Raw genomic sequence first — 26,606 nt, forward strand, 5'->3', positions numbered from 1 at the left:
GCTCTAAAATGAATGGGGGGTGACATCACCCATAGAGTTACTATGGGGCTTCCATTCTTGGCTTCTTCCATTGCACCTGCCTCCACAGCAAAGCTGCAGCTGACAGCTCAGTATTGGACCAAAAAGGTATGTATACTGATTTCTTCTTTACAGAATTAGATTAGTGTTAGATTATGGATGTCTGTAGATTCAGGGATTTTAGTGTTAGGGTGGACTTCTAGTTTAATTGAACAAGGTAAAGTTAGTAACTGATTGGCTACCATGCACAGCTGCACCAAATTTTGCTATCACCAGTATTAGTAAATCAACCCCATTCATTTTACTGTAGCCTGATGGCCGATGAATGGATTACTAGAAAAATGTCAACATTTTGGAGGGCACACTTGAAAGCACATAGGAACACCAAAAGGGATCACTAAATAGTTATTTATTTCCTGGTACATAACAAAGAATGTATTTCACTTGCAATGCATCATTTTAAAATGAACTTCAACAGCTGTCATACTGAAGCTGCAGTCCATATTCAGATTTGCTGCTGGTCCCAGAGGAACCCACCGCTTGGAGGGCACATGCCTGCCCCAGATACAGCATGCCATTATTGATGTGCATCATGTATCTATGTGTATCTACTCTAATTGTAACTATTGAGTTCCTCTTGTTTCAAGTCGGCAACTTTTAGCAACCTTGATGCCATTTCACCTCATTAAAAACCATAGGGCAAAGCAGAAAATAAAAACGACACCAAAAGAAAAAAAGAAACTTTATTCTATTTCAGAAATAATGACAAAATTATTTTTTTTACATATTCTATATTTACATTTGTGTTTGGTTATAGTAAATTATCTAATACATATGGCAGTATTTTTTCCTTTATATGCTCAAATACTTAAATATATATATCTATATATATTTATTTTCAGTTATACAGTAAATTGCATGCTATTTTGTATAAGTCATATTTACACATTATATATTCATATTGTACATAAGAGTTATTAAACCCATAACAGCCACTCTACAACAATTTCCTTGAGAGCACTGTAACAAGAATGAGCACTGACCATTGGGCTGGGAATCACAAAAAAGTAGGCCAGTTTTTATGCTTACTCTGTTTCAAGGCTCACAGGCTGTCATACAGGACAATATGGGTAATAAGGCTCTGTAGAAATTGGTAAGAAAGGGAATACACATTATTGTGTTGCTGGCAATCAATTGAAAAGATATTTCCCTTTACTTAGAGGCAGCAACAACAACAGTAAAACAATGATTTACATATATGAAATGGTAAATAACATCATGTACATTATATGACATGTGCTATATATTTCTTTTTTTACATTTTTTTAAACAGGAGTTCTTAATTATTCAGTCAAAGTACAATACTCACAACCCTTAAAGTGAAAAAGAAACAAGCTTTAGGAGTACAGAAAACAAAGTCAATAAGGAAAATGTAAAGTGTATAGTGCAGTAAAATTTGAGAGAAAAATAATCACTGAGCGCTGATCGGTGTATTCTGGTGGTGGGGGGGGGGAGTCTTCCTGTTAGAATACAATAGCATAGGGGGGTATCACTGCTTGTGTTGGTAAGTGATCTGTTCAACCACTGGGTTGAAGGAAAAAAAACTTGCAGTGTGTAACAGGCTTAAGTCCAATTCTCATTAACATACAATGAATAAGCCCGGCTTCTAAACCTTTAATCTTCTGCTAAAACAGATGTAGTACAATTCATGAGATGATATCTGCTCTGCACAGTACAGATAGGGGTAATTAAAGTAAACCCAGCTTCTCAGTCCCCTTCATAAATAAAGCTAAGTAGAATTTTTCATTCCTGGAAGTTCCAGAAGAGAACATCTAAAAAAGTTAAGCTGTCATTTTTATATTTTGCCATGTGAATGGGGACATGTAACAAATATAAGTAGACATTATCCCAATTTGATTGTAAAAGTAGAAATACCCTTTTAGATATCACTTAAAGCTAACCTTCACTTATGGAAATAACTTTTTCTTTGCTTCCTCCCCCCTCTCTCTTAAATATTTTTTTTTAATGGCAAATACCTTTTCTTTTCTGTGCATCTCACCACTTCCTGAGTCTTAGTCTAGGTGAGGTGACATAGATTGACCACCCACTGTTCCCTGGTATGTCCCAGGACAGTGTTTAAGTGGGATAAAATATTTCACGATTTTGATCAAATGCATGTGAAGACATGCCACAGGTCTCTGCCAGGACCTGGCAGAGAGTTATGCCTTGTACACGCGATCGGACTTTCCGCCAACAAAACCATGGAACTTTGTTCGAAAATTGGCTCAAACTTGTCTTGCATACACACAGTCAAACAAATGTTGGCCAACAATTTTGAACGTAGTGACATACTAGATGTACTACGTGGTTTTTCAGCTCTTTAGCGCCGCCCTTTGGGCTCCTTCTGCTAATTTCGTGTTAGTAGAAGTTTGGTGAGCGTCAATTCGCGCTTTTCTTTTCGCGTTTTTCATTTAGCATTTTTCAGTTTGCGCTTTTCATTTCGTGCTTTTCAGTTCATTTCTGAACGGCCGTTCGTCAAGCAGACATGTTGCGGAATCGGAGGAGATAACCTGTTATTTATTATTGGCCTTGGAGTTATTGCTTTGATATTTTTTTTTGGTTGAATAATGATTTGATTTCGTATATTTTCTATATTTCTGGATTCATAGAGTGCACTTTTTGGTTAAGTTCTATTGGCAGATAGCATGTTTATTTTTTTGTTTTGTTTTGTTTTAAATGCACAATAAAAAAATAGTGAATAATACTTGGCTATGTGTTTTACTTCAAATGACAGTTTGGGAGTAGGCAGTTAGATTTTAAAAAAATACAATGTAAAATTGACAAGGGACACCAACATAGTTGTATCTGTGATCTTATAAACTGCGGGATAATGGTGTTGTGGTAACTTGCACAAATAAAAAAAAATTATAATAATATTATTCTTGATATCACTTATTTGATATCACCTTTAAAAATTCGTTTGCAATAACTCCATCAGTATCACCAGGAAAGCAGCTTCAATATTATCCCATGAAAGAAGAAGAGAATTGTGCGCTGCATTTGGAGATTTCATAATTTGCCACATCATGAATGTTAATTCTCCATTACGAACACTAGTTTACAAGACTGGCCGCTTCTGCTTCCGAGTACGCGTGTTTGTACTTGTGTACACATGATCCGAAAATCCGACAACACACATTTGTTGGTGGAAAATTTGAAGACATGCTAGCCAACATTTGTTGGTGGAAAGTCCGACAACAAATGCCCGATGGAGCATACACACGGTCGGATTTTCCGCCAACAACCTGACATCCAACATTTCCTGTCCAAAAATCCGATTGTGTGTACGGGCTTAACTGTGTGTCTGCACATGAGCAGGATGAAAACCAGAAAGAGGAGTTTTAAAATGATGGTGTAGAAGCAGAGCAGTAAAAGGAGAAATTCAGCTGCAAGGAGGACAACATTGGACTCCAAGGTAAGGGACTAGTAAGTATGTTTTTTTAATGATTATATAGGGACATGTAATAAAGAGATGACATTTAATTTTACTTAAGTAGGGTGAAACTCCCCTTTTAACGTAACATATTTATCGGCCATAGATTTCTTGAAGGTATACTATATTTCAGTCTTCAAGATTTTAAATTCAACAAAATCTGTTAAAACCCAGTGCTGGGATGAATAAAAAACCTCTTCCAGTGCCCCCTCTGACCAATACAAGAATTAAAGGTGCTAATACTCTATCGGGTAAAGGAAGAAAAGGTTGTAGTCCTCATCCTGGCAGTTTCACCTCCCTTCCCTGACTCTCTGGGCTGTGGGCAGTTCCTCAGCTTCAAAATAATGTACCAAGCAGGACAATTGTGCAGGACCAGTCTCACAGGCAAAGGGTGCCTGACAAAGTAAGGAACAAGGTATATGTTATATCTTACTATTCTACCCCTAGACTAAACAAGCATTTAATATATACAGTATATACTGTAATTTTTACTTTAGGCTCCATTTCACACATTTACCAAGCTAACCCTAACTGTTTTCTTAAAAAAAAAACGATGTTGTTTGAAAACCTTAATAACTCAAGCCCAAATTAAACACAGAAAGCAGGCCGAGTCAGTGGAGTGGCACATCCTCACAACCTCCCTCTCCTTGCATGTTTTGTTATGATAGGCCATATGAAATTTCATTTGGAGAGAGGGAGAAAAGTCTGAAGACAAAAGAGTGCCTGCTGTGCTGTCAGACAACTGTTTGACAGCAGTATCATGGATGCCCTCTGTATTAAATGTTTCTTTGTAAAATAAAGCAAACTTAGAAAAAAATATATATTATAGTTTAATTGTAAAGGGGCATTTCATTAAAGGGTACACAAGAGTTACATTTACATTCTCCCGAGGCAGCACCAAAATGCAACACTCCACACCTGGTGCCTAATCCAACCTATATTAAGCATAACTCCTTTACACAACAACCACTGTGGTCACAGTAGATGCAATATATAAATGTCCTGAAGACATTAAACAAAAATATCAAACATCATGGTGGCGGTAGGTTCACATCAAAAGTTCTATAAGTCCTCTAAAAGTAATTAAAACATGGGGGTTATTCAGGTACTGCCCTTTAGATCTTCACAGTAAATCATAGTGCTTAAATTGACAATCTAAACAATAAGCCTAAATAAAAATGATAGCATTTCTTAGTAAAATCATATAGACACTTGGTCTAAACATTCATATTGGTGCTATGCAACTGATCATTAAAACATCAGTTACATCTAGTGTTGTTATAACAAATACAACTTTTGTATAGGGAGGTTTTACAAAATTATATAGGCAAATATAGGTATTTTATTTAAATAAAACACATTGCATTATACATAATACATTCATAAGGTGGTCATTGTAACTGCTGCAGATCGACAATATTATTGATTTTTGTTCTCCAAGTAATAAAAAAGCTATTTTTCATACAGTACAGAGTAGTATATTTTTAAATTTCCATAATGTATATTTTTGTGTGTTACTTTAGTAAATAAAAAAAAAATTCACTGCATACATGTGGATAAATCCTTTGCATACAAAATAAATCATTTATAGTCAACACAAACACATGGTTTTCCTTGACACCCAATGTGCCCATAGAGGAACAAAACAGGATCAAAAGTCTGTTCCCCTGTATTTGGGACTCCCCCTCGGTTGCCTATCTTGGTGTGCAGCTCACCTCCTCTTCCGCTAAACTATACTCCTGCAACTACCCTCCATTACTTGCTAACATTGAAGAAGAGATGGACCAAATCCACAAACTGCATTTATCATGGATGGGGAGAATAGCTGCATACCAAATGCAAATACTGCCCAAGCTATTGTACCATTTTAGAACACTACTCATACCTATCCCCCAAACATTCTTTTTACAATTAACAAACAAGCTAAAGAAATTTATTTGGGCAGGTAAAAAACCTAGAATTGCATTGACACAATTGTATAAACCCAAATACCTCGGCGGTGTAGGCCTCCCCAATGCACACGTTTACTATCAAGTAGCAATTCTGGAACAATCTTGTAACTGGTTCTCGTGTCAAACTGACAATAGATGGTCAGAAATAGAACAAGAAATCACCCCAGGCCATGATCTCCCAGCGCTGTTGATAGCTGCCTGTTTACACCATAGACCTGAATCACCACCATACCCTACAATACAAGTCTCTATAGCAGCATTGTCCTCCATGTTAAAATTATCATTTACAGATACTCCAATGCAAGAAATGAAAACTCAAAAAATTAAAATGAAAATTAGCGGCGTATGAATACCTAATCCCAAACTTTTTGACCCAAGCTTGGAAAAAGAAAGGGGACCATTTCTTTACACCTGACCTAGAGGGACCTGAAGCACTGGACAGATACCAACTATTTCAAATAAAACACTACACCAAATCTAATACACCCAAGCCACTAAAAATACCCCAAATCCTTTGGAACTACCTAATAAACAAACATCCGGGGAAACACAAGGGGATATCCTTATTCTATAAATTCGCTACTCCCTATACATACAGTCTAAATTACCCAATATGATGAAATGGGAACAGGAACTAAAAATAGAATTCTCATTACATCAATGGCACTTAGCTGTAAAATACAACGGCAAATCCTCAGCATGTGTAGACCACTGGGAAAATACGCAAAAGATACTGCATAGGTGGTACCTCACACCCCTACGTATTCACAAAATGAACCCAAGTATCCCACCACTTTGCTGGCAGAATTGTATTAATACTGGAAACCTTCTACACATACTGTGGAGCTGTAAGGTAATAGAATCCTTTTGGAAGGACGTAATTTCCATTATTCAAGACATAACAAATACCACATCCACATCTAACCCTGCACTTTCCCTCCTTAGCCTCGGCATAGAAAACTTCCCCCCTATGGCGAGAAAAGTTGTTATACATATTCTATCTGCAGCACGCATATCCTTGGCAAGAGAATGGCGCTCCCAATCACCTCCAAAAATTGAGGAAGTAATTTCTAGGATAAACACCCACTATACAATGGAGAAAATGCTTGCGTATAAAGAAAGAAGAGCTTCGGCCTTCCACAAATACTGGGAGATCTGGAGATCTTCTCATTATGCCTCCTCTCACTTGTGACTATTGCTGTATGTCTCATATACTCATGATACTTATACCAAACTCCCAGCCATATAGTGGTAAAAACGAATATTAGGCGTAGTCACAACAGAAGGACTACGACTGAAACCACTACTATGTGACTACACTGAGACCAAAGTATGTGTTCTCCTATTATTGTGTTCAGAATCATCGTATCATTGTTTTCATGTTCACTGGATAGTATCATACATAGATAGAAATTACTATATACTTCTTTACCAGGGATCCTAAACAAGGTCCCAGGAGGGCTACCTCTTTCAAGTCACTTAGAGGAACCTGCTCACAGTATGTACCCAGTGGGGGGGGACAGGCTCTACCTCCTGTTGAGGATATAGGTAGCACAGAAAGAAATGTATCTTTGTAGAAGTAAGTCTAACATTCAACATCCACCATGTTCATGTTATATGTTATAAACAATGCTTTGTACTTTATGTATAAACTGCAATTTTTCAATAAAAAGCTATTGTTAAATAAATCATTTATAAGTTGGATTAAATAACATGTTCCCCAAATTACCAATGTGAGAACAAATTATTTTTAATAACTGTTTTAACAAACACACATAAAAAATAATAAACATATACTGTATATTAGAGACTTCCACAAACAGTACAGTGAGAAGGTCAGCCTTTCTTCATTTTAGTGAATTGCAGCACTCCAGTTATGTCATAAACTCTTCAGCCCTTCAGAATTGATCCTTAAAGGGTTTGTAAGGGTTTGTTACTTTTTTTAAAAAGTAACAAACATGTCATACTTGCCTGCTTTGTGCAATGGTTTTGCACAGAGCAGCCCCGATCCACCTCTTCTCAGGTCCCCCGCTGCCGCTCCTGGCCCCTTCCCCCTGCTGAGTGCCCCAGAGCAAGCAGCTTGCATGCTCACTACCGAACCACCTCTGTGTGTCTATAAAACACACAGAACACGGCTCAGCCCCTCTCCCCACTCCCTCCTCACTCGTTGTGATTGACAGAAGAGAATAAGGAGTCAGAGATATAGGAGAGCTTCTGCTCTTGGGAAATCATTGGATCAAGATCAAGTGAGTATAAAGGGTGGGGGACTAAGAGGAAAGCTGTATATCAAAGGTTTTTTTACCTTCATGCATGCGTGCATGAAGGTAAAAAAACTTCAGCCTTTAGAACCATTCCAGTCTACTGGTCTAATGGTACCAGCTGATTGGAGAAAAGCCAATGTAGCACCAATTTTTAAAAAGGGCCCAAAATACATCCCTGGGAATTACAGACCAGTTAGCCTAACATCAATAGTATGTAAACTCTTGGAGGGGATGATAAGGGACTATATACAAGATTTAAGTAATGAGAATGGTATCATTAGCAGTAATCAGCATGGATTTATGAAGAATTGTTCTTGCCAAACCAAACTATTAACCTTCTATGAGGAGGTGAGTTGCCATCTAGATAAAGGAAGGCCCGTAGATGTGGTGTATCTGGATTTTGCAAAAGCATTTGACACAGTTCCGCGTAAATGTTTACTGTACAAAATAAGGTCCGTTGGCATGGACCATAGGGTGAGTACATGGATTGAAAACAACAAGGGCGAGTTCAGAGGGTGGTGATAAATGGGGAGTATTCAGAATGGTCAAGGGTGGGTAGTGGGGTCCCCCAGGGTTCTGTGCTGGGACCAATCCTATTTAATTTGTTCATAAATGACCTGGAGGATAGTGCAAACAGTTCGATCTCTGTATTTGCGGATGATACTAAACTCAGCAGGGCAATAACTTCTCTATAGGATGTGGAAACCTTGCAAAAAGATCTGAACAAATTAATGGGGTGGGCAACTACATGGCAAATGAGGTTCAATGTAAGAAAAACGTAATGCATCTGAGTGGCAAAAATATGAATGCAATCTATACACTGGGGGGAGAACCTCTGGAGGAATCTAAGTTGGAAAAGGACCTGGGGGTCCTAGTAGATGATAGGCACAGCAATGGCATGCAATGCCAAGCTGCTGCTAACAAATCAAACAGAAGGGCAACAAAGCTAATAAAGGGTCTGGAGGATATTAGTTATGAGGAAAGGTTGCGAGCACTGAACTTATTCTCTCTGGAGAAGAGACACTTGAGAGGGTATATGATTTCAATATGCAAATACCATACTGGTGACCCCACAATAGGGAAAAAACATTTTCACAGAAGGGAGTTTAACAAGACTCATACTGTAAGAGCGGCAAGGATGTGAAATTCCCTTCCACAGGCAGTGGTCTCAGCAGGGGGCATCGACAGTTTCAAGAAACTATTAGATAAGCACCTGAACGACCGCAACATACAGGGATATACAATGTAATACTGACATATAATCACACACATAGGTTGGACTTGATGGACTTGTGTCTTTTTTCAACCTCACCTACTATGTAACTATGTAACCACTTTAAAACAGAACAATTTGTAAGATTATGTTAATTTGTTGATTATGTCGGGCTGCATTTCAGACACTATTTGTCTTTTAGATTGTCAGTGCTAAAGCAGAATCCTTTAAAGTACTGGCAAATGTAATATTAAATAAATGCTATAGTCGGACTCATACTGGTGCTCACCTGGTGAAACTGATGATGGATAACAAAAATATATTACGTTTTTATGAATGAGCCAATATTATGCTAAATTAAGCATTCAGTCAAATATATGTGTTGTTCTTATACATGGCTGCCCCCGTTTTACTAGAGCATTAGATCATAGCATTGATCTAAAAGGACACGCTATTATAGCTACTATACTATTTTACCAAGGGCATCACATTATTGGGAGCGCCAGAATCCTTTCCTTTTATATGATTGTTCTTATACATGAAGCCAATATGCAATTCAGTTATAGAAATATACTTTACAAGAGCATTTTATAAAATAACAATGTTCACATCTTTCTTAAAGTATTTCTTCCTATGAAATCTTTATTATTTTTTCATGATCTTGTAAAAGTATATGATTAGACAAATTGTTTTCTGTAAAGAGTCATGTCAAGTTTTATATGAAGGATTTATAGTTTATTTCCTAATTTTTATTCAGTTTTAAATTGTGTGCAGGGGATCTGGGAAGATAAGATAAAGACAGATTTAAGGCTTTAAGGTTTTAATAGCACTATTTAAATTAATACATAACTTGATTAAAATATTCTAAGCTGTGTTTCCACCTTAAACAGCTTAATAAAATGCTAAAAAAATTAGGATAAGTTAGTAAATTAACTCAAAAGGAAATAAAGCAAGATGTTATTATTTTTTTAATCACACCGTTTTTTTTACTTTGACAGATTTAAGTATATTCTGCAATATATTAATCAACACTTGTAATGTTCAAAGCATGTGTCATTTGTAGTAGTACATAACATAACTTTACATAAATATACAATTAACTATGGTTATTTTCATATGCAAAGTGTTGTTTTGCATAGTACAGTATATGCAATCATATCCTATTTAGTTTGAAGCATTTAGAGTTTGGTTATTATTATATGCTTATAACATGACTGAATGATACCCCTCTTTATTTGCAAGGCTAGAATCCTGGTTTTAACTTCTTGCGGGGCATTATCAGAGTTTATCTGTTGTTTTTTTACGCAAAAGCATACCAAGTTGTCCTTAATGTGTGTGTGCACTGCATGTCCTTTAGCAATAAAACTATTTTCTTTCTTTTTTTTCTCTCAATACAGACCATTCCAACAACATTATTTTCACTTTTATGAACACATTGGGGTTGACTTGCTAGAGAAGTAGGCCTTGTTTATTTTGTAAAGTGAATTTTCACTCAATTTGTGAATGAGTCAGAATTTGCTTTGCAAAAAAAATACTTAGTCATATTCAAGGAAATAAAAGAACAAATATAAAAACCATTCACTAATTTATAAATGTATATATTACAGAGCTGCATTAAACATAAGTGCAAATTCACATTGCAAAGTGAACACGTGTTACTCTTTTGTAAATCATAGTCAAAACCACTGACTATATCTACTAGCACGCACATTTAAAAAAAAACAGATGGTATCTCTTTTTAATAAGGTTAAACTGACCCACAATCATTGCAGTATCATTACAAGTATTCTTTATATAAATAAACTGTTATGCTGTCAGTTATTCTAACTTTATTTAGGGATAGTTGAGAGTGAACAATAGACCTTCATAAGCATTTGAAATCAATTCAGCTTGAGAACCCAATGCAAGTGACCATGTTGCCTGGCATGAAGACACATAAGGGGGGTTATTTACGAAAGGCAAATCCACTTTGCACTACAAGTGCCCTGCAAGTGCACTTGGAAGTGCCATCGCTGTAAATCCGAGGGGGACATGCAAGGAAAGTAGAAAACTGCATTTTAGCTTGCACATGATTGGATGATAAAATCAGCAGAGCTTTCCCTCATTTCAGATCTACCCCTTAGATTTACAGCGACTGCACTTCCAAGTGCACTTGCAGTGCACTTGTAGTGCAAAGTGGATTTGCCTTTCGTAAATAACCCCCATGGTCTATGGTATATACGAGGCAGGAGGAAACCTCAGCTTCACAACAGAAAACAAACCCAATGGTATTTACCCAAAACTGAAATATTGTTTTTCAGTAAATATAATAATGAATGCATATCCCTATATCTATTGACCTTATTTATTGTTGATATTATACTGAAAAGTAATTAATACAGAGTAATAAATAGACTTCTTTGCACAAAACAATTTTAAAGTATGTAACCATTTCCCACACTGTTGAACTTCCATCAAACTTGATGGAAAGAAAAGGATTGTAAAGTTGCTAGAAATACAAACATAATTTGCAGTCCAGCAGTTTCTAATGTGCAGTCTGTTTAGGAAATAAAGCCCTATTTTTGTAAGCTTCTTGCAGTTTTACTGCCAACTAACATATAAGGTCTCATGTACACTGCTGCTGCTAAACGGACGTTTAGGAGCAGTTTGGTGTTTTTTTTCAACTGCTCCAGAACTCTCCTCTATGTTATCTTATCCTCCCATGTAATTTGTCTCTACCAGAGAAGGATTCTCAAGAAGTAAAGCAGACTCCTGTCTCTTCTCCAGGAATCAAGAAGACAGATTGATATACATCCTTATCTATGTTGATGACATTGTAAATTGTTTTGAAAAAGAAGGCGATTATATTCATATAGTTCACAAGTTGAAAGAAAACTTTAAAATCAAAGAGCTTGGGAACATAAGCTACTATCTGGGAATCCAAACAGAGAGAGAAGAAGCTGAAAGTTATCTTCTCAAGCAATCTCAGAAAATCTCCAAAATCTTGGAACAATTTCATATGCAAGATGTAAAGGAAAACGCCTATGGAACCAGGCTATCAAAAGAGCAATGAAGCGAAAAACCTGCTACCCATCAATGACATGTATCGCAGAGCAATCAGTAAGCTGCTATATGTTGCCACTGTGACAAGACCAGACATAGCCGCAGCAGTGGGCATACTATGCAGGAAAGTCTCAGCTCCCTGTCAGCGTGACTGGAGTGCAGTAAAAAGAGTGATACATTATCTCAAAGGAACAATTCAGATGAAGTTACAGTTACCAGCAACATCCAATTCAAAACTGGTCAGATACGTGGATGCTGATTGGGCTGGGGACTGCACAGACCACAAATGCACAAGTAAATTCATCTTCCAGTATGGGGAAGGAACCATAAGTTGGTCTAGTCGAAAGAAAGCAACTGTCACTCTATGTTCAACTGAAGCAGAGTATATTGCAGCAGCATAAGCATGTCAAAAGCGATATGGATTTGTCAACTTTTTATGGACATTGGGATAGACATGTCAAAACCAATTCCCATTTTAAAAGACAACCAGGGATGTATAAAGCTTACACATTCAGAAAGGGTCAATCCTAGGACCAAACACATCAATGTCAAGGGGTGTTGGAAGAACAACAGCAATCTGCTTACATACTGTGACTGTGTATATGCATTATAGCTGTCTATCCAGCGGGTGGCACTGCAACATTAACCAGAGGAAGTATTAGCTTTCTCAGCGCATGTGTTCTCTTATATTCCTGCTTCCTGTTCCATTATAAAGACATGCTTTGATAGCCTCCATGAAAACAAAGGTATACTCTGCATACAACAAGCTTCCAGCGCATGATTCAATAACCTGCTAAAAGTCACTAGCAGCAGCACTGTACACTGGTCAGGAAAAGGTACAGGCTCTCCTCCTACACCAGGCAAAACTGATGTTAGAATCACTAGTGGGCATTGAGGGGACTGGTCACCCATTGCACAGAAACCAGACAATTGAGGGCAGTTAACTTAACAAGAAGTAAAAGCACCTCCACACTATAGAGCTTTTTCAGCTTTTACACCTGGTTTGCTGTAGTATAGGGACATGTACAAAACAAAAGGAATGGAACCTAACAAAAGGTGAGCTATTTACAGCATTTATTTAAAAAAAATGTGCTCAGAAATCAGCTTTAACCAAACAGTTCAGTTTCTGCATATAGTATATTCTTTTCGTGAAACATGTATCTTATAGGAAGTGTTGAATTAGAGTGCATAGTTGAATCATTCATACTATTTTGCAAGGTACATTTGGATTTTTAGTAAAGAGGAAACAAGTATTTGTAGGCATAACTGGGTTATCTAGACTTTGATTGTATATGGAATAGAATCATTAAATATGAAGAGGACACAATCATGTCCCCTGAGTTCGCCTTTAAATTGAAATAAAATATAAGGAGTTATAATACACAGCTGTGCACAATAATAAAGAAGCAATATTATGGATGTACAGATGTGACACTATGTATATTCAAACCTATAGTTACATAGTTAGTCAGGTTGAAAAAAGACACAAGTCCACCCAGTTCAACCATAAAAATAAATAAAAAATAATATCAAACAATCCCATATACCAAATCCTATACCCACAGTTGATCCAGAGGAAGGCGAAAAACCCCAGCAAAGCATGATCCAATTTGCTACAGCAGGGAAAAAAATTCCTTCCTGACCCCTGAGAGGCAATCGGATTTTCCCTGGATCAACTTTACCTATAAATGTTAGTACCCAGTTATATTGTGTGTATTTAGGAAAGAATCCAGGCCTCTCTTAAAGCAATCTACTGAGCTGGCCAGAACCACCTCTGGAGGGAGTCTATTCCACATTTTCACAGCTCTTACTGTGAAAAAACCTTTCAGTATTTGGAGATTAAATCTCTTTTCCTCTAGGTGTAAAGAGTGCCCCCTTGTCCTCTGTGTTGACCATAAAGTGAATAACTCAACACCAAGTTCACTATATGGACCCCTTATATATTTGTACATGTTGATCATATCCCCCCTTAATCTCCTCTTCTCAAGAGAGAAAAAAAATCAATTCCTCTAATCTTTCCTCATAGCTGAGCTCCTCCATGCCTCTTATCAGTTTGGTTGCCCTTCTCTGCACTTTCCCCAGTTCCCCGATATCCACTTTGAGAACATTAATGATTTGTACAGGGGCAAAATTATCTCTCTCTCGTCCATACCTCTCTTAATGCAAGAAAAGACTTTGCTCGCTTTGGAAACCACAGCTTGGCATTGCATGTTATTATTAAGCTTATGATCTACCAAAACTCCCAGATCCTTCTCCACCATGGATTCCCCCAGTTGTACTCCCCCTAGTATGTATGATGCAATGATGCATGCATATTCTTAGCCCCCAAGTGCATAACTTTACATTTATCAACATTAAACCTCATCTGGCACATAGTCGCCCAATTAGACAGTGCATTGAGATCGGCTTGTAAATTGGAGACATCCTGTAAGGACATTATTCCACTGCATTTTTTGGTGTCATCTGCAAAGACTGGCAGATGGTACTTTTAATCCCAGACCCTATATCATTTATAAAGCTATTAAAAGTAATGGTCCCAACACTGAACTTTGGGGTACACCGCTGATAACCTTAGACCATTCCCGACTATAGAAGTTAAACTAACAGGTCTATAGTTACTTGGTAAAGACTTTGATCCCTTTTTAAATATAGGCACCAAATTGGCCCTAAGACAATCCAGTGGTACCATTCCTGTCATTAATGAGTCCCTAAAAATTAGAAAAAATGGCTTTGAAATGACAGAGCTCAATTCTTTTAGGATCCGTGGGTGGATGCCATCTGGTCCAGGTGCTTTATCGACCTTTAGTCTGTCTAAATATTTCTGGACCATATCACTATTGAGCCATTGTGGATCATTTTGGGCTGTGTCTATACCATCCCCATTATGGACTTGAGCTCCTCCATGCTCCTTTGTATACACAGAACTGAAGAATGTATTTAATAAATTTGCCCTGTTCTTTGTCCCCAGTCACCCACTCTAGATTATTTTGTAAAGGGCCTACATGCTCAGACCTGACCTTTTTACTATTAATATATTTGAAGACTTTTTGGGGGTTTGCCCTACTATCTTTTGCAATCTGTCGTTCCTTATGAATTTTTGCGTCCTTGATTTCCTTTTTACATATTTTGTTATATTCTTTGTAAAATTTAAACAATAGTGTTCCTTCATTTTTATATTTTTTTAAAAGCTCTTTTCTTGTTGTTTATAACTTTTTTAACTTTGGCAGTGAGCCACATAGGTTTTATTTTTAGCATTTTAAATGTATTGCCTATGGGAATATACTTTGCAGCGAGTTCACAAACAGTCTTTTTGAAGAATTCCCATTTCTGTTCTGTGTTTATCGATGCCAATATTCCCTCCCATTCTATGTCCTTGAGAGCAGCCCTCATCCTTGGAAAATGTGCTCTCTTAAAGTTAAATGTTTTTTGCTTACAGCTAACATCAAATAAAATCATGTTATGGACACTGCTACCAAAGATGTTCGTTCCTTTATAAGAACATTAGTAATAGGCTCTGCATGGTTTGAGATTACCAGGTCCAACAGAGCATCATTCCTAGTTGAGGCCTCAAAAAGCTGGACCATAAAATTGTCCTGTAATAGGTTTATAAATTTTTGCCCTTTAACTGTCCCAGCAGTGCCAATACTCCAGTCAATTTCTGGGTATTTAAAACCACCCATTATTATCACCGTTCCAGTCCTTGCAGTCCTTTCCATTTGTGCAAAGAGCTGAGTTTCAACCTCCTCATTAACATTTGATGGTCTATAACAAACTCCAATGATTAACTTTGAACTACGCACATCTATATGCAGTTCCACCCATAATGCTTCAGCCACATCACACTCTCCATCAATTGAGTCCTCGTTCACACTCGCTTTGAGATCACTTCTCACATAGCCAGTAATATTAATAGCCCAGTCATGTGAGGAATGAAGCCAAGCTTCAGCAATACCGATTACATCATAGTTCTCCTTGTGCACTAGCACTTCCAACTCACCTATTTTGCTTGGCAGACTTCTGGCATTTGTGAACAAACACTTTAATGCATTAATAATGCATAGTATACGTTGATGTAATAAGCCTACCAAATTTAAAATACTAGTGATCATTTTTATACTTGCACTAGCAATATAATTCAGGTTGTGAACCAATAGCAGCATCAAAGGATCTATCTTTCGCAAACTTTTTATTCAGAAACTTGTTATGGAATATTATTCCATTTAACATTTTTGGATGTTTGTGCCTTTGTGCTCTGAAAATGGTTCTTTCTCTCAAGCTACTACACATTATACGATATCTATCCACTTTAATATTCATTACTATTTATATCTCTAGTTGCCTTGATTTTCCTACTCATAAATAGGGAGGGGTGAATGATTTGGCCCGTGCATAAGTTCAGGCTGAACTTTGGTTGTTCGGATGTTTGGCGAACAACGAACATTATGTGGTGTTCGCAGCAAATTTGAAAGCCGTGGAACCCCCATTAAAGTCTATGGGACACTAACATGAAAAACCAAAAGTGCTAATTTTAAAGGCTTATATGCAAGTTATTGTCATAAAAAGTGTTTGGGGACCCAGGTCCTGCCCCAGGGGACATGTATCAATGCAAAAAAAAACATTAAAAATGGCTGTTTTTTAGGGTGGAGTGATTTTAATAATGCTTAAAGTGAAACAATAAAAATGAAATATTCCTTTAAACATCATGCCTGGGGGGTGGCTATAGTTGGGTCTCGGCAATATAGATAAAACTCATTGAAAAAAACAGCATGGGTTCCCCCCAGTCCATTACCAGGCCCTTCGGGTCTGGTATGAATTTTAAGGGGAACACCGAACCAATTTTTTTTTAAAAGATTGTGTGGAGGTCCCCCCAAAATACATACCAGGCCCTTCAGGTCTGGTATGGATATTAAGTTGAAACCTGTTTGAAAATTTAAAAAAAAAAGGCATAGAGGTCCTCCCAGACCTGAAGGGTCTGGTATGGATTTTAATGGGAGCCCTGCACAAAATGTAAAAAAAATGGCATGGGGTCCCCCAAATCCACACCAGACCCTTATCTGAACATGCAACCTGGCAAGCTGCAGGAAAAGAAGGGGAGACGAGAGAGCGCCCCCCCTCCTGAACCGTACCAGGCCACATGCCCTAAACATGGGGAGGATGCTTTGGGGTCCCCAAAGCACCTTGTCCCCATATTGATGGGGACAAGGGCCTCATCCCAACAACCCTTGCCCAGTGGTTGTGGGGGTCTGCGGGCAGGGGGCTTATCGTAAAAAATAAAAAATGTCAATGTTCCATGAAGGAGGAGCTGTTGCAGCTTTTTTTTCCTATTTTTGGTTCGTCGGGCGGCGTGAGATGGATCTACATTGTGGGACATTTTTATTTTTTTATTTTTTAATAAAAGAATTGTCCCAAAGTGTCTCCTGTCTTTTTTACGATTTTTGACACTTTTTTTGTGAAATGGTAGGGGTACAATGTACCCGTTGCCAATTCACATAGGGGGAGGCCAGGATCTGGGGTCCCCTTGTTAAAGGGGGCTTCCAGATTCCGATAAGCCCCCCCCACACATCCACCGAGCAATGGTTGTGGGCATAAGGCCCTTGTCCCCATCAATGAGTTTTATCTATATTGCCGAGACCCGACAATTCATTACAGCCGCGATCAGTTTTAAATTACTTTTTTCCTTTAGAAATGTAATTTTGCTGTGGTACTGTTCTAAACACTGGAAAACTGTGCCACACGAATACTATAGACACCCCCCAGGCACAATATTTAAATTTCATTTTTATTGTTTCACTTTAAGCATTATTAAAATCATTGCTCCAGAAAAAACAAACGTTTTTAAAACTTTTTTTGCATTGATAAATGTCCCCTTGGGCAGGACCCAGGTCCCCAAACACTTTTTTTTTAAAATAACTTGCATATAAGCCTTAAAAATGAGCACTTTTGATTTTTCATGTTTGTGTCCCATAGACTTTAACGGTGTTCGTGTGTTTGTCTGAATTTTTTGATCTGTTCGCAAGTTCTGGTGTGAACCGAACTGGGGGTGTTCGACATATCCTTACTCACAAACTTTTATAGAATTAGGGACTGTTTAATTTCCAAATAAAGGTTAAACCTAACAGATAACTATAGGCAAGTTGTCCAGTTTTGTAGAGAACTTTCTTTGATTTTTTTTTTACAAATAGACCACATATAGAAAACAATCAGGGTCTTATTTACATAGAAAACACACAATAATTAATTTCCTTAGTTTCCTATCTTTGAATAAAATGCTGAAGTAGTAGAGAAAATTAGAACCAAAGGGTTTGTTTTTTTTGTTCTGCCAGTCTTGAGCTTTACACAGCCATATGAGGTAGCAAAGCCAGGATGTGACCTCACTTTTCTCTCAAGGAATTAAAGAACTTGAGCTTGGTCACCTCCAATCCCCCCAGTCCAAAACATCCAAATAAATAGACAACAGAATCCGTTTCACACTACATGTTTATACTTTTTAGACCAGATTCTGGTGATAAATGGGCTTAGGCAAAAGTACATTAAAGAAGAAGTACAGTCAAAGCTTGTTTGGCTATACTTCTCCTATGGATCACAAGAGTGCAGTTCATTCTACACTCTGCTGAAAAGGCTCAGGCAAGATCGCGACAATGGAGTTGGGATCCGCCGACATGCTTGGACCGGCACCCAGCTCAGGCTTTCAGTGGTCCACTGAGAGCCTGAGCCGGCCACTCCCGCCCCCTCCACAGCCCAGTGCTCCAATGAGGTACATTATGCCACTTTGGACACTTGAAATGTGTCTATGGCATTTTTCTTTAAATTGCAGGCATGAGCAAATTATGCATCCATTTTTAGGTGTATTTATAGCCAAAATTTTATATGCATTTCAGAATATAGGTGGAAATTGTATTCCCTATTTTGATCTTCAGGGATTTCCCATGGTTAATTGTTCTCAAAAATTTATTATAATTTGCAACTTGTGTGCCCACCCTAATAATAAATGTGGAGCTGCCCACTATATACCCATGGATAAGACATACAATTATAATATCTACCTTTGTTCACAGATTTACTCTAGCCATTACCACAAAAAGAAGCAGCATTTAATAAATACACAACATGGCAGTGTGATCTTATTCATCAAAACTGCGAGTAAGCTAAAGTACAATTTGTTAAAATAGTAATAAAAGATTATCAAAATTAGTGAAGGACAAATAAAATACAAAGGCAGGTAAAGGAACCAAGAGATTCACTGTTTTAAATTTGCTAAACTACTGTGAAACTTAACATACTCCTTACATGTCCTCTTTAAATGTGAAAACCATTTCAAAGCTTTCAAGCAACAAAAAAGCAGATTGGGAAAAAAATTTAAAATACTTATATTACTTCACAAATATAGCGAGTCAATGGCTTGAAAATCTATTCTTGTTTTCTAAATTGACATGCCTTGCCAGTCTTTCACCTCCCGTGGTTGCTTCCTGAGCAAACGTCCATTAACATTTAGCACCCTGCTTATTTTCTACACAAACACATACAATTAGTTGATTGTTTTCTTTTTTCCTTTTTTTTCATTGCAGACAAAGAGAAATAATATCTATATATTCCACAATGCTTTTGTACATAACATATGCAAATATGTCCTTTATTATATGTTGACTACATTCATACTACATAGAGAAGGGAAAATCAAAATAGACTAAATTCCAAATGTAACTTTAAAGCAGAAATCAGCAGTAAGCAGCAGGACCTGCCATTAAATTCTTACTTTGTGAGCACAGTTGTAACCACTCAGTATATTTCTTTATGTTCTTCCAAAGATTTCTGTAGCTTTGTTCATTCAAAGGAACAATTCAGATATTTACAGACTAAGAATAGCTAGTTACTTTGCGCAGATTGCAACCAGTAGAATAATATTTTTACTTAAGAGGACTATTTATAAAGTACCAGAGAAAAAAAATGGGTTGAAAGGGTGAGTTGTTGTTACTAATTATCTTTTTTCATCTTTTATTTTCTGTAAAATGAAACAAGGACTAAGATTGGTCTTTGGGCAATAACTCCCTTTTCTTCCCATTTTGTGTTCACCAGTTATACATATTTTCCAACATATTACCTTGTAAGGATGTATTTTAACATTACAGTAGGCATGGAAATGGGGTATAAAGCAAATATTGCACGTCTTATAAAAGTGACAGTGCTATTCAGTAGACTGTAAATTCTGTATTTAATAGTAGCATTAATATGGATACCAACAGATTCAGAGAAAATGTTACATTATCTAGCCAGTGGATTTCTGCATGTATAAACATTCTTTTGCTTGTAAGAGATTCCCTTTAACTCAAATAAAGGGGACATAAAATTAGTGGGCATAGAGTTTCTGCCAGTTTGGCAAACCTAGGGTTGTGGTGGGTAAAGAAAAAACTGAAATGGTCTCTTACATGACTGTGAGATTGAATTTTGGACAGGTTTTACCTTCTCAAAAATTATTAAATAAAAATTGATGAACAAAATATGGTAAGAACATTTGTCCCACAACATCTGGATGATAATCCCACTGTTGCTGGCAAAATGCAGCAAGGAGAGAACAATTCCATATTGGTATATAGGAGACTGATAGATGTGTGTTGCACATGATATAATTTAATTTAATATAATATAATATATATATATCTCGGATTTACACATAATATCTGTCTGTTGTTTGCTCAGGTTGAAGTTAACACTTCTCAAACAATTTCAGTTGGAAATGTTTGCACAAGCTGTCCTCTAATACAATTGGTAATGGTTGAGTCCTTTGGGGAATTGGGAAAGGATAGGTAGCGTGTGCATGCATGTTGTATGTATGTCTGTAATACTTTGTATGTCTTGAGTTGTTTTTCCTACAATTGTATATACAGCATTTGTGTTTAGTAAAGCATATTATTACACTACAGAGTTTTTTAAAGCTTCCTTGCTTTTACCGCGAATTGACCTTAAGAGACACAAAGCAAAGCAGGATGCGGTTTATTTTAACAGAGCTTTCTTTGTGGACAATTGATAGTTCAAACACTGTATCTCTCTAATGTAAAAATGTAAAAATTAAATGAAGAATATATAATTGTAAATTTTCTTTAAGGGTGCTTAAAATAGATCTCTAAGCAAAACTATTGAGTTGGGAGCAGGTTGATGCTTTTTCGGGATTTTACTGCAATCCATGTTCCCAATGGTGAGATTTCCCCTTACTTCATGTTTTGGTGCTTAGACAGGTAATGGAGAGAAATGTCCCCAGTAATCATATATACAGCAACAAAAAAAACTTTATTTGGGAGAGTGTGGAATGCTTAGAGCATCTGACCCCTTTTGGAGATTGAGCTGTCACAGTGACCAATACCATTAACTCTATACAAAAAAAAAAAAAATGTAATACCACAACATCATCATGAATAGGAAACTTGTGTCTGTCTTTGAACACCCAGATAGAGTGACATGACTTCCTGGTCATAAAAAGAATGCCAGTTGGCCACATTTTTATTACTCCTTAACCTGAATCATCAAAATAAATGCATCCAGTTTAAATAATTGACAATTAGTCACTAACTATATTTTTATATATAGAATAATAACATTTATCAAATAAATAAATGATTATGTTTAATGCACATCAGTTCCTCATTTCAATGCCGGACAAATGAAATGTCACAATTTACTGGGCATACGTTCAAAGTGCAAATCTAGCAATGTATGCTTTTGGCATGGAAGTGCAGAAATATACTAATATGGCTTTGGCTCTTTAGAATCCATTTAATGGAAAAAGGTGGAAAGTTCAAGGAATTTTTAATGAGCGGTACACAGTCACGCCATCCACATACCAAGATTGTAAAATGAAAAAAGATTTAGCTGTCAAAATATTAGTTGGATAAAATGACCAACAAATTATCCTGATAATACCTTTAAACTTAGCTCCAAATATTTTGTGCCATTGTTATTATTGCTTCAGACTTTATAGAAAGAAAAAATATTAAGTACAAACGTTTTTATCAGGATTTAAAATATTAAATTATCAACATGTTACCCTTACCAAGATCATACAAAACAGCTATGAATTCTGTTATCCAGAGATGTGAAATTCAGAAAATTCCAAAATATATTAAATTACATCTTATATGTAAAAAGATTATGCACACAGCTTTGATCACCAAGAATTTCCCCATAATTGAGGACAAGACTAGCTAAAAAAAATTTAATTACAGTACAGTTACAGGACAGTGTGACAAAAAAAAATTGCATTTTAGTCGCAAAAATCGTGAGGTTACTTTTGTGTGCTTTGTTCCATGTGTCAAATTCAAAGTGTATGGAACTTGGATGGCTGTGCTATCAAGGTTACCTTACAGGAACAATCAGATTCAGAAGCAAGTGCCAGTCTTGACACTGTGCAGTCAGTAGTAACTCTAAACACCCCATGAACCTGAGCAGGTTGTAATCAATGAGCCCAAATTAAAGCTGCAGCCATCACAGCACAAATTAAACAGAGATACACAGAAAGCAGCCTTGGGCACATACTCCTAAGCCTCGTACACACGATTGGATTTTCCGACAGGAATTGTGTGAGGACAGGCTGTTGGCGGAAAATCACACCGTTTGTATGCTCCATCGGACAATTGTCGTTTTTTCTGCAGACAATATTGGATAGCAGGCTTTAAAATTTTTTGCGGACAAATGTCTGTTGTCAGATTTTCAGAGCGTGTGTACACAAGTCAGTCGGACAAAAGTCCAAAGTACAAACACGCATGCTCAGAAGCAAGGACGAGCCAGAAGCGGTCGGTCTTGTAAACTAGCGTTCGTAATGGAGAATTAACATTCGTGGTGTGTCAGATTATGAAATCTCAAAATGCAGTACACATTCTCTTTTTCTTTAATAGGATAATAATGAAGCTGCTTTGCTGGTGATACTGATGGAGTTATTGCAAACAAATTTTCAAAGGCTTTTTTTTTCTAGTGACATCAAGAATAATATTATGTTTTTGTTTTTTTTTTATTTGTGCAAGTTACCATAACACCATTATCCCGTAGTTTTTCAGATCAAAGATGTTGGTGTCCCTTGTTAATTTTACATTGTATTTTTTTAAATGTAACTGCCTACTCCCAAACTGTCATTTGAAGTTAAATACATAGCCAAGTATTATTCTACAAATTTTTTTTATTGTGCTTTAAAAAAAGAAAACAAATAAAATTAGACATGCTATCTGCCAATAGAACTTAACCAAAAAGTGCATTCTATGCATCCAAAAATATAGAAAATAAAACAAATCAAATCATTATTATTCAACCAAAAAATAAAATAAAAGCCTCATGCATGTGTCCTGCTTCTTAATATAGGGGGTCACCAATGCCAAGAGTTGGTAAAAGCAGGGGTCCGTCATCCGGAGATAATTCCGAAAATCATCCGGATTATTCTCCTGGAGCTCCCGCAGCAAAGGCATATGACATAATTGGTTACGATTAATAAAGCAACCAATTTTTGGTCCAAGAACTCCTCCTCCTCCTGTTCCTGGACTGGACTTGGGTCAAAGCAATAACTCCAAGGCCAATAATAAATAACTCGTTATCTCCTCCAATTCCGCAACATGTCTGGTTGACGAACGGCCATTCAGGAACAAACTGAAAAGCATGAAATGAAAAGCGCAAACTGAAAAGCATGAACTGAAAAGCATGAACTGAAAAGCGCGAACTGAAAAGCGTGAACTGAAAAGCGTGAACTGAAAAGCGCAAATCAACACTCACCAAACTTCAAACACAAAATTAGCAGAAGGAGCCCAAAGGGTGGAGCTAAAGAGCTGAAAAATCATGTAGTATGTCACTAAGTTCCTGTTTGGCAATTCCTTGCCATTTGTATGCAAGACAAAATCCAGGCACATGCCTTCAGACAAAAGTCGGAGGTTTTGTCTGCAGAAAATCTGATCTTGTGTATGAGGCTTAAATGTGCTTTGCTACTTTCTACGTTCTTATTTATTTAAAAACATAGCAATAACAATTACATACATAGTCACCCATAGCAGTGAATCGTGCTTATGTTTTCATATTTTAGAGTAATTATAACTATAAAGTAATATTTTATGATTGGTTGCTATGGAGTTTTGCACTTTGCATGTTACTCTTTGCCTTATAAATGAGCTTGAATATGGAAAGTTCCCTTATCCAGAAAGCCTGAAAGATTTACCATCCTAGATAACAGAAACCAGATTTGTTCTTTCAAAAATTGCCAAGACATCCAAATAACATTATATTCCTTAAGAAAAGATTTTATATATGAACAATCTGACAATATGATAATACAAGTGGACTTGTAGAGGTTAAATGACTAAGTATGCAATGCATTACAATGGCCACTGTGAATCTATCAGTGAAAAATATACCTTGATACTTTCCTGAAAGTTGGTGACAAAAGCAAGATGAACCATTAATATCTAAACGGACAACATTGTTTTCAAACAAGTATTGCAATCGTTTGTTGCTCAAAGACATCTATGAACCTATATAAAATGATGTCATTTTCATTTTACTTTGAAATAATAATTCAGAACTCCTGTGGGTTTATTGCATTAGGAAACAAAACTGTTAAAGCATTAAGACAGCCCTTTTGTGTCCCTGCCGAGAAGATTCAATTGTTCCGCAAGCCACTTCACAACTGCTGGCCTTGTATTGTTGCAGAACGATTGTTCTTGCAGCAGTTCCCATTACATATTAAGAAAAATGTTCACCTAAGCATGCGCATGCATGGTTATTTTTGTTCACAGTGCTATGGTAAAAAAAGAAAAACTACTCCATGCCACTCCGAAGAATCTGATTGGCCGCAATCAGCATGACACTTATAATAAAGGCCATGGCAAATGCACATATAAGGCTCTTCCGTACACAGGTTTGCCTGTTCTGCTTCTGCGAATGTACTGAAAAGTAAAAGAGAAAGAAAATGTCAATAATTAGTTTTAACTTACATATCGAATTTAGAAAATAGCCAATACATTTGGAAAATGTCCAATGCCAAATGTTTAAAATGTCACATAAACTAATTTTATAACATCAAAAAAATAGAAAGATAAAAGGGGATCCGTCTGATTAGGCATGCCTATCCCTTTTCTCTAAATGCATAATGAACAGGGCAGATTGAGCTCCAGACCTTGTGGGCCTTTCCCCCCTGCTAATTCTGATTACGATACTTTCCTGGTACCCCTAACTATAATATCTCTTTAGGCCCTTGAGTTACCACTCATGCTAATTTTGCTTTTGCACTGCTCAACCTTTCTGTTTAAATCCCTACTGACGTTGATAATATTCTAGGCTGTCCTACGCAATAGGGTTGATTTATTAAAAACAAATTGGCTGTTCACTTTGCAAAAAAAAAAATTGCCCCACAGCTTAGTGAATGTTTTGATGTTATAGTTTGAAAAAGAACACTAAATCACGTGCAAGGAAAATTAAAAAAATGCATTTTTAGTTGCACATGATTGGATGATGGAAGTCAACAGAGCTTCACTTCACTAAACTCTGAAGTAAGGGAAGTTGCCATTTGTAAGAGAATTCACCCTAGAGCTTAGTGAATGCTGTGAAGTTTCACTTTAAAAAGGAAAACCCAATCACGTGCAAAGTAAAACACAACATTTTTGCTTGTACATAATTGAATGATGGAAGACAACAGAACTTCTCTTAACCTCCCTGGCGGTATGATTATTTCAGATTTTTGATGCTGAAAGCGGTACCATTATTTTGCAGAGAAATTTGGCGTTTTATATTCTAGGCCTAAAATTCTTAGGAATAATTCACTTAAATCTGTTCAAACAAGAGTCTAGTAGACATCCCGGGTATGATAAAGTTTGAAAAACGAAATAAAAAATTATAATATAATAAATAACTATAAATAATTATAACAAATAATAATATAATAATAATAATAAAAATTATTCAATAATGTAATCAAATCAAAAACACTGAAATTTGCTTAGTTGCAGAATTGTCGCTTTCATTACTTTTAGTGTTTGATGACGGATTTCCCCACAAATCACTATCACTCAATTCTGCGAGTGATTCTAATTTATTATCGCTGTTTTCTAAACCACTTTTGATGTAAAGGGACAGTTTTGGTTGCTATGGACAATCTCCAGTTTCCAGGCAGAAAGAACATGTTTTATAATATAAAACTGCATGCAGGACACTGGACAGACCACTAGGGACAAAGGGGATGTGAAGTTATTTGATACAGTACTGTAATCTGTAAGATTACAGTATACTGTATCTGTACTGTGTGTTTTACTTTTTGAATTTGGCGCCGAACTCCGTCCCCGTGCGTCGCAACGTTCTCCAGGGAACGGAGCTCGGCACTGTGAATTGAGCGAGACACGGCGGCTCGCCGATCACAACGGGGAGACATCGCAGGATCCAGGGGACAAAGTAAGTAACATCTACAAGGATCCTGCGATGCGATCCCGAGTCCGGCTCGGGGATACCACTTTTGGTATTGAAAATCCACCCCGAGCCAGACTCGGGAATATCGCCAGGGGGGTTAATTCACTAAACTCCAAACTCCCTTTGAGAGTGCAACTTTCCTTGCAATGTGAACAGCCTATTTTCCTTTCGTAAATCAACACTGGTGTCCTAATGCAGGATCTTCT

The 26,606-nt window shown here is 36.9% G+C and overlaps 1 protein-coding gene across 2 annotated transcripts in view; it reads right to left on the reverse strand.

The window, feature by feature from the left end:
* Window positions 1–831: 831 nt before the first annotated feature.
* CALN1 (calneuron 1) overlaps window positions 832–26,606 on the reverse strand; it is a 596,286-nt gene continuing 570,511 nt past the window's right edge. For both annotated transcript variants that reach the window (XM_073615093.1, XM_073615092.1), the window contains exon 6: window positions 832–24,887. In XM_073615093.1, coding sequence (XP_073471194.1) covers window positions 24,760–24,887 — 128 coding nt within the window. In that variant the 3' untranslated portion in view covers window positions 832–24,759. The remainder of the gene's footprint in view (window positions 24,888–26,606) is intronic.

Source organism: Aquarana catesbeiana, linkage group LG02, assembly GCF_042186555.1.
Source record: "Aquarana catesbeiana isolate 2022-GZ linkage group LG02, ASM4218655v1, whole genome shotgun sequence".
Lineage (NCBI taxonomy): Eukaryota > Metazoa > Chordata > Amphibia > Anura > Ranidae > Aquarana > Aquarana catesbeiana.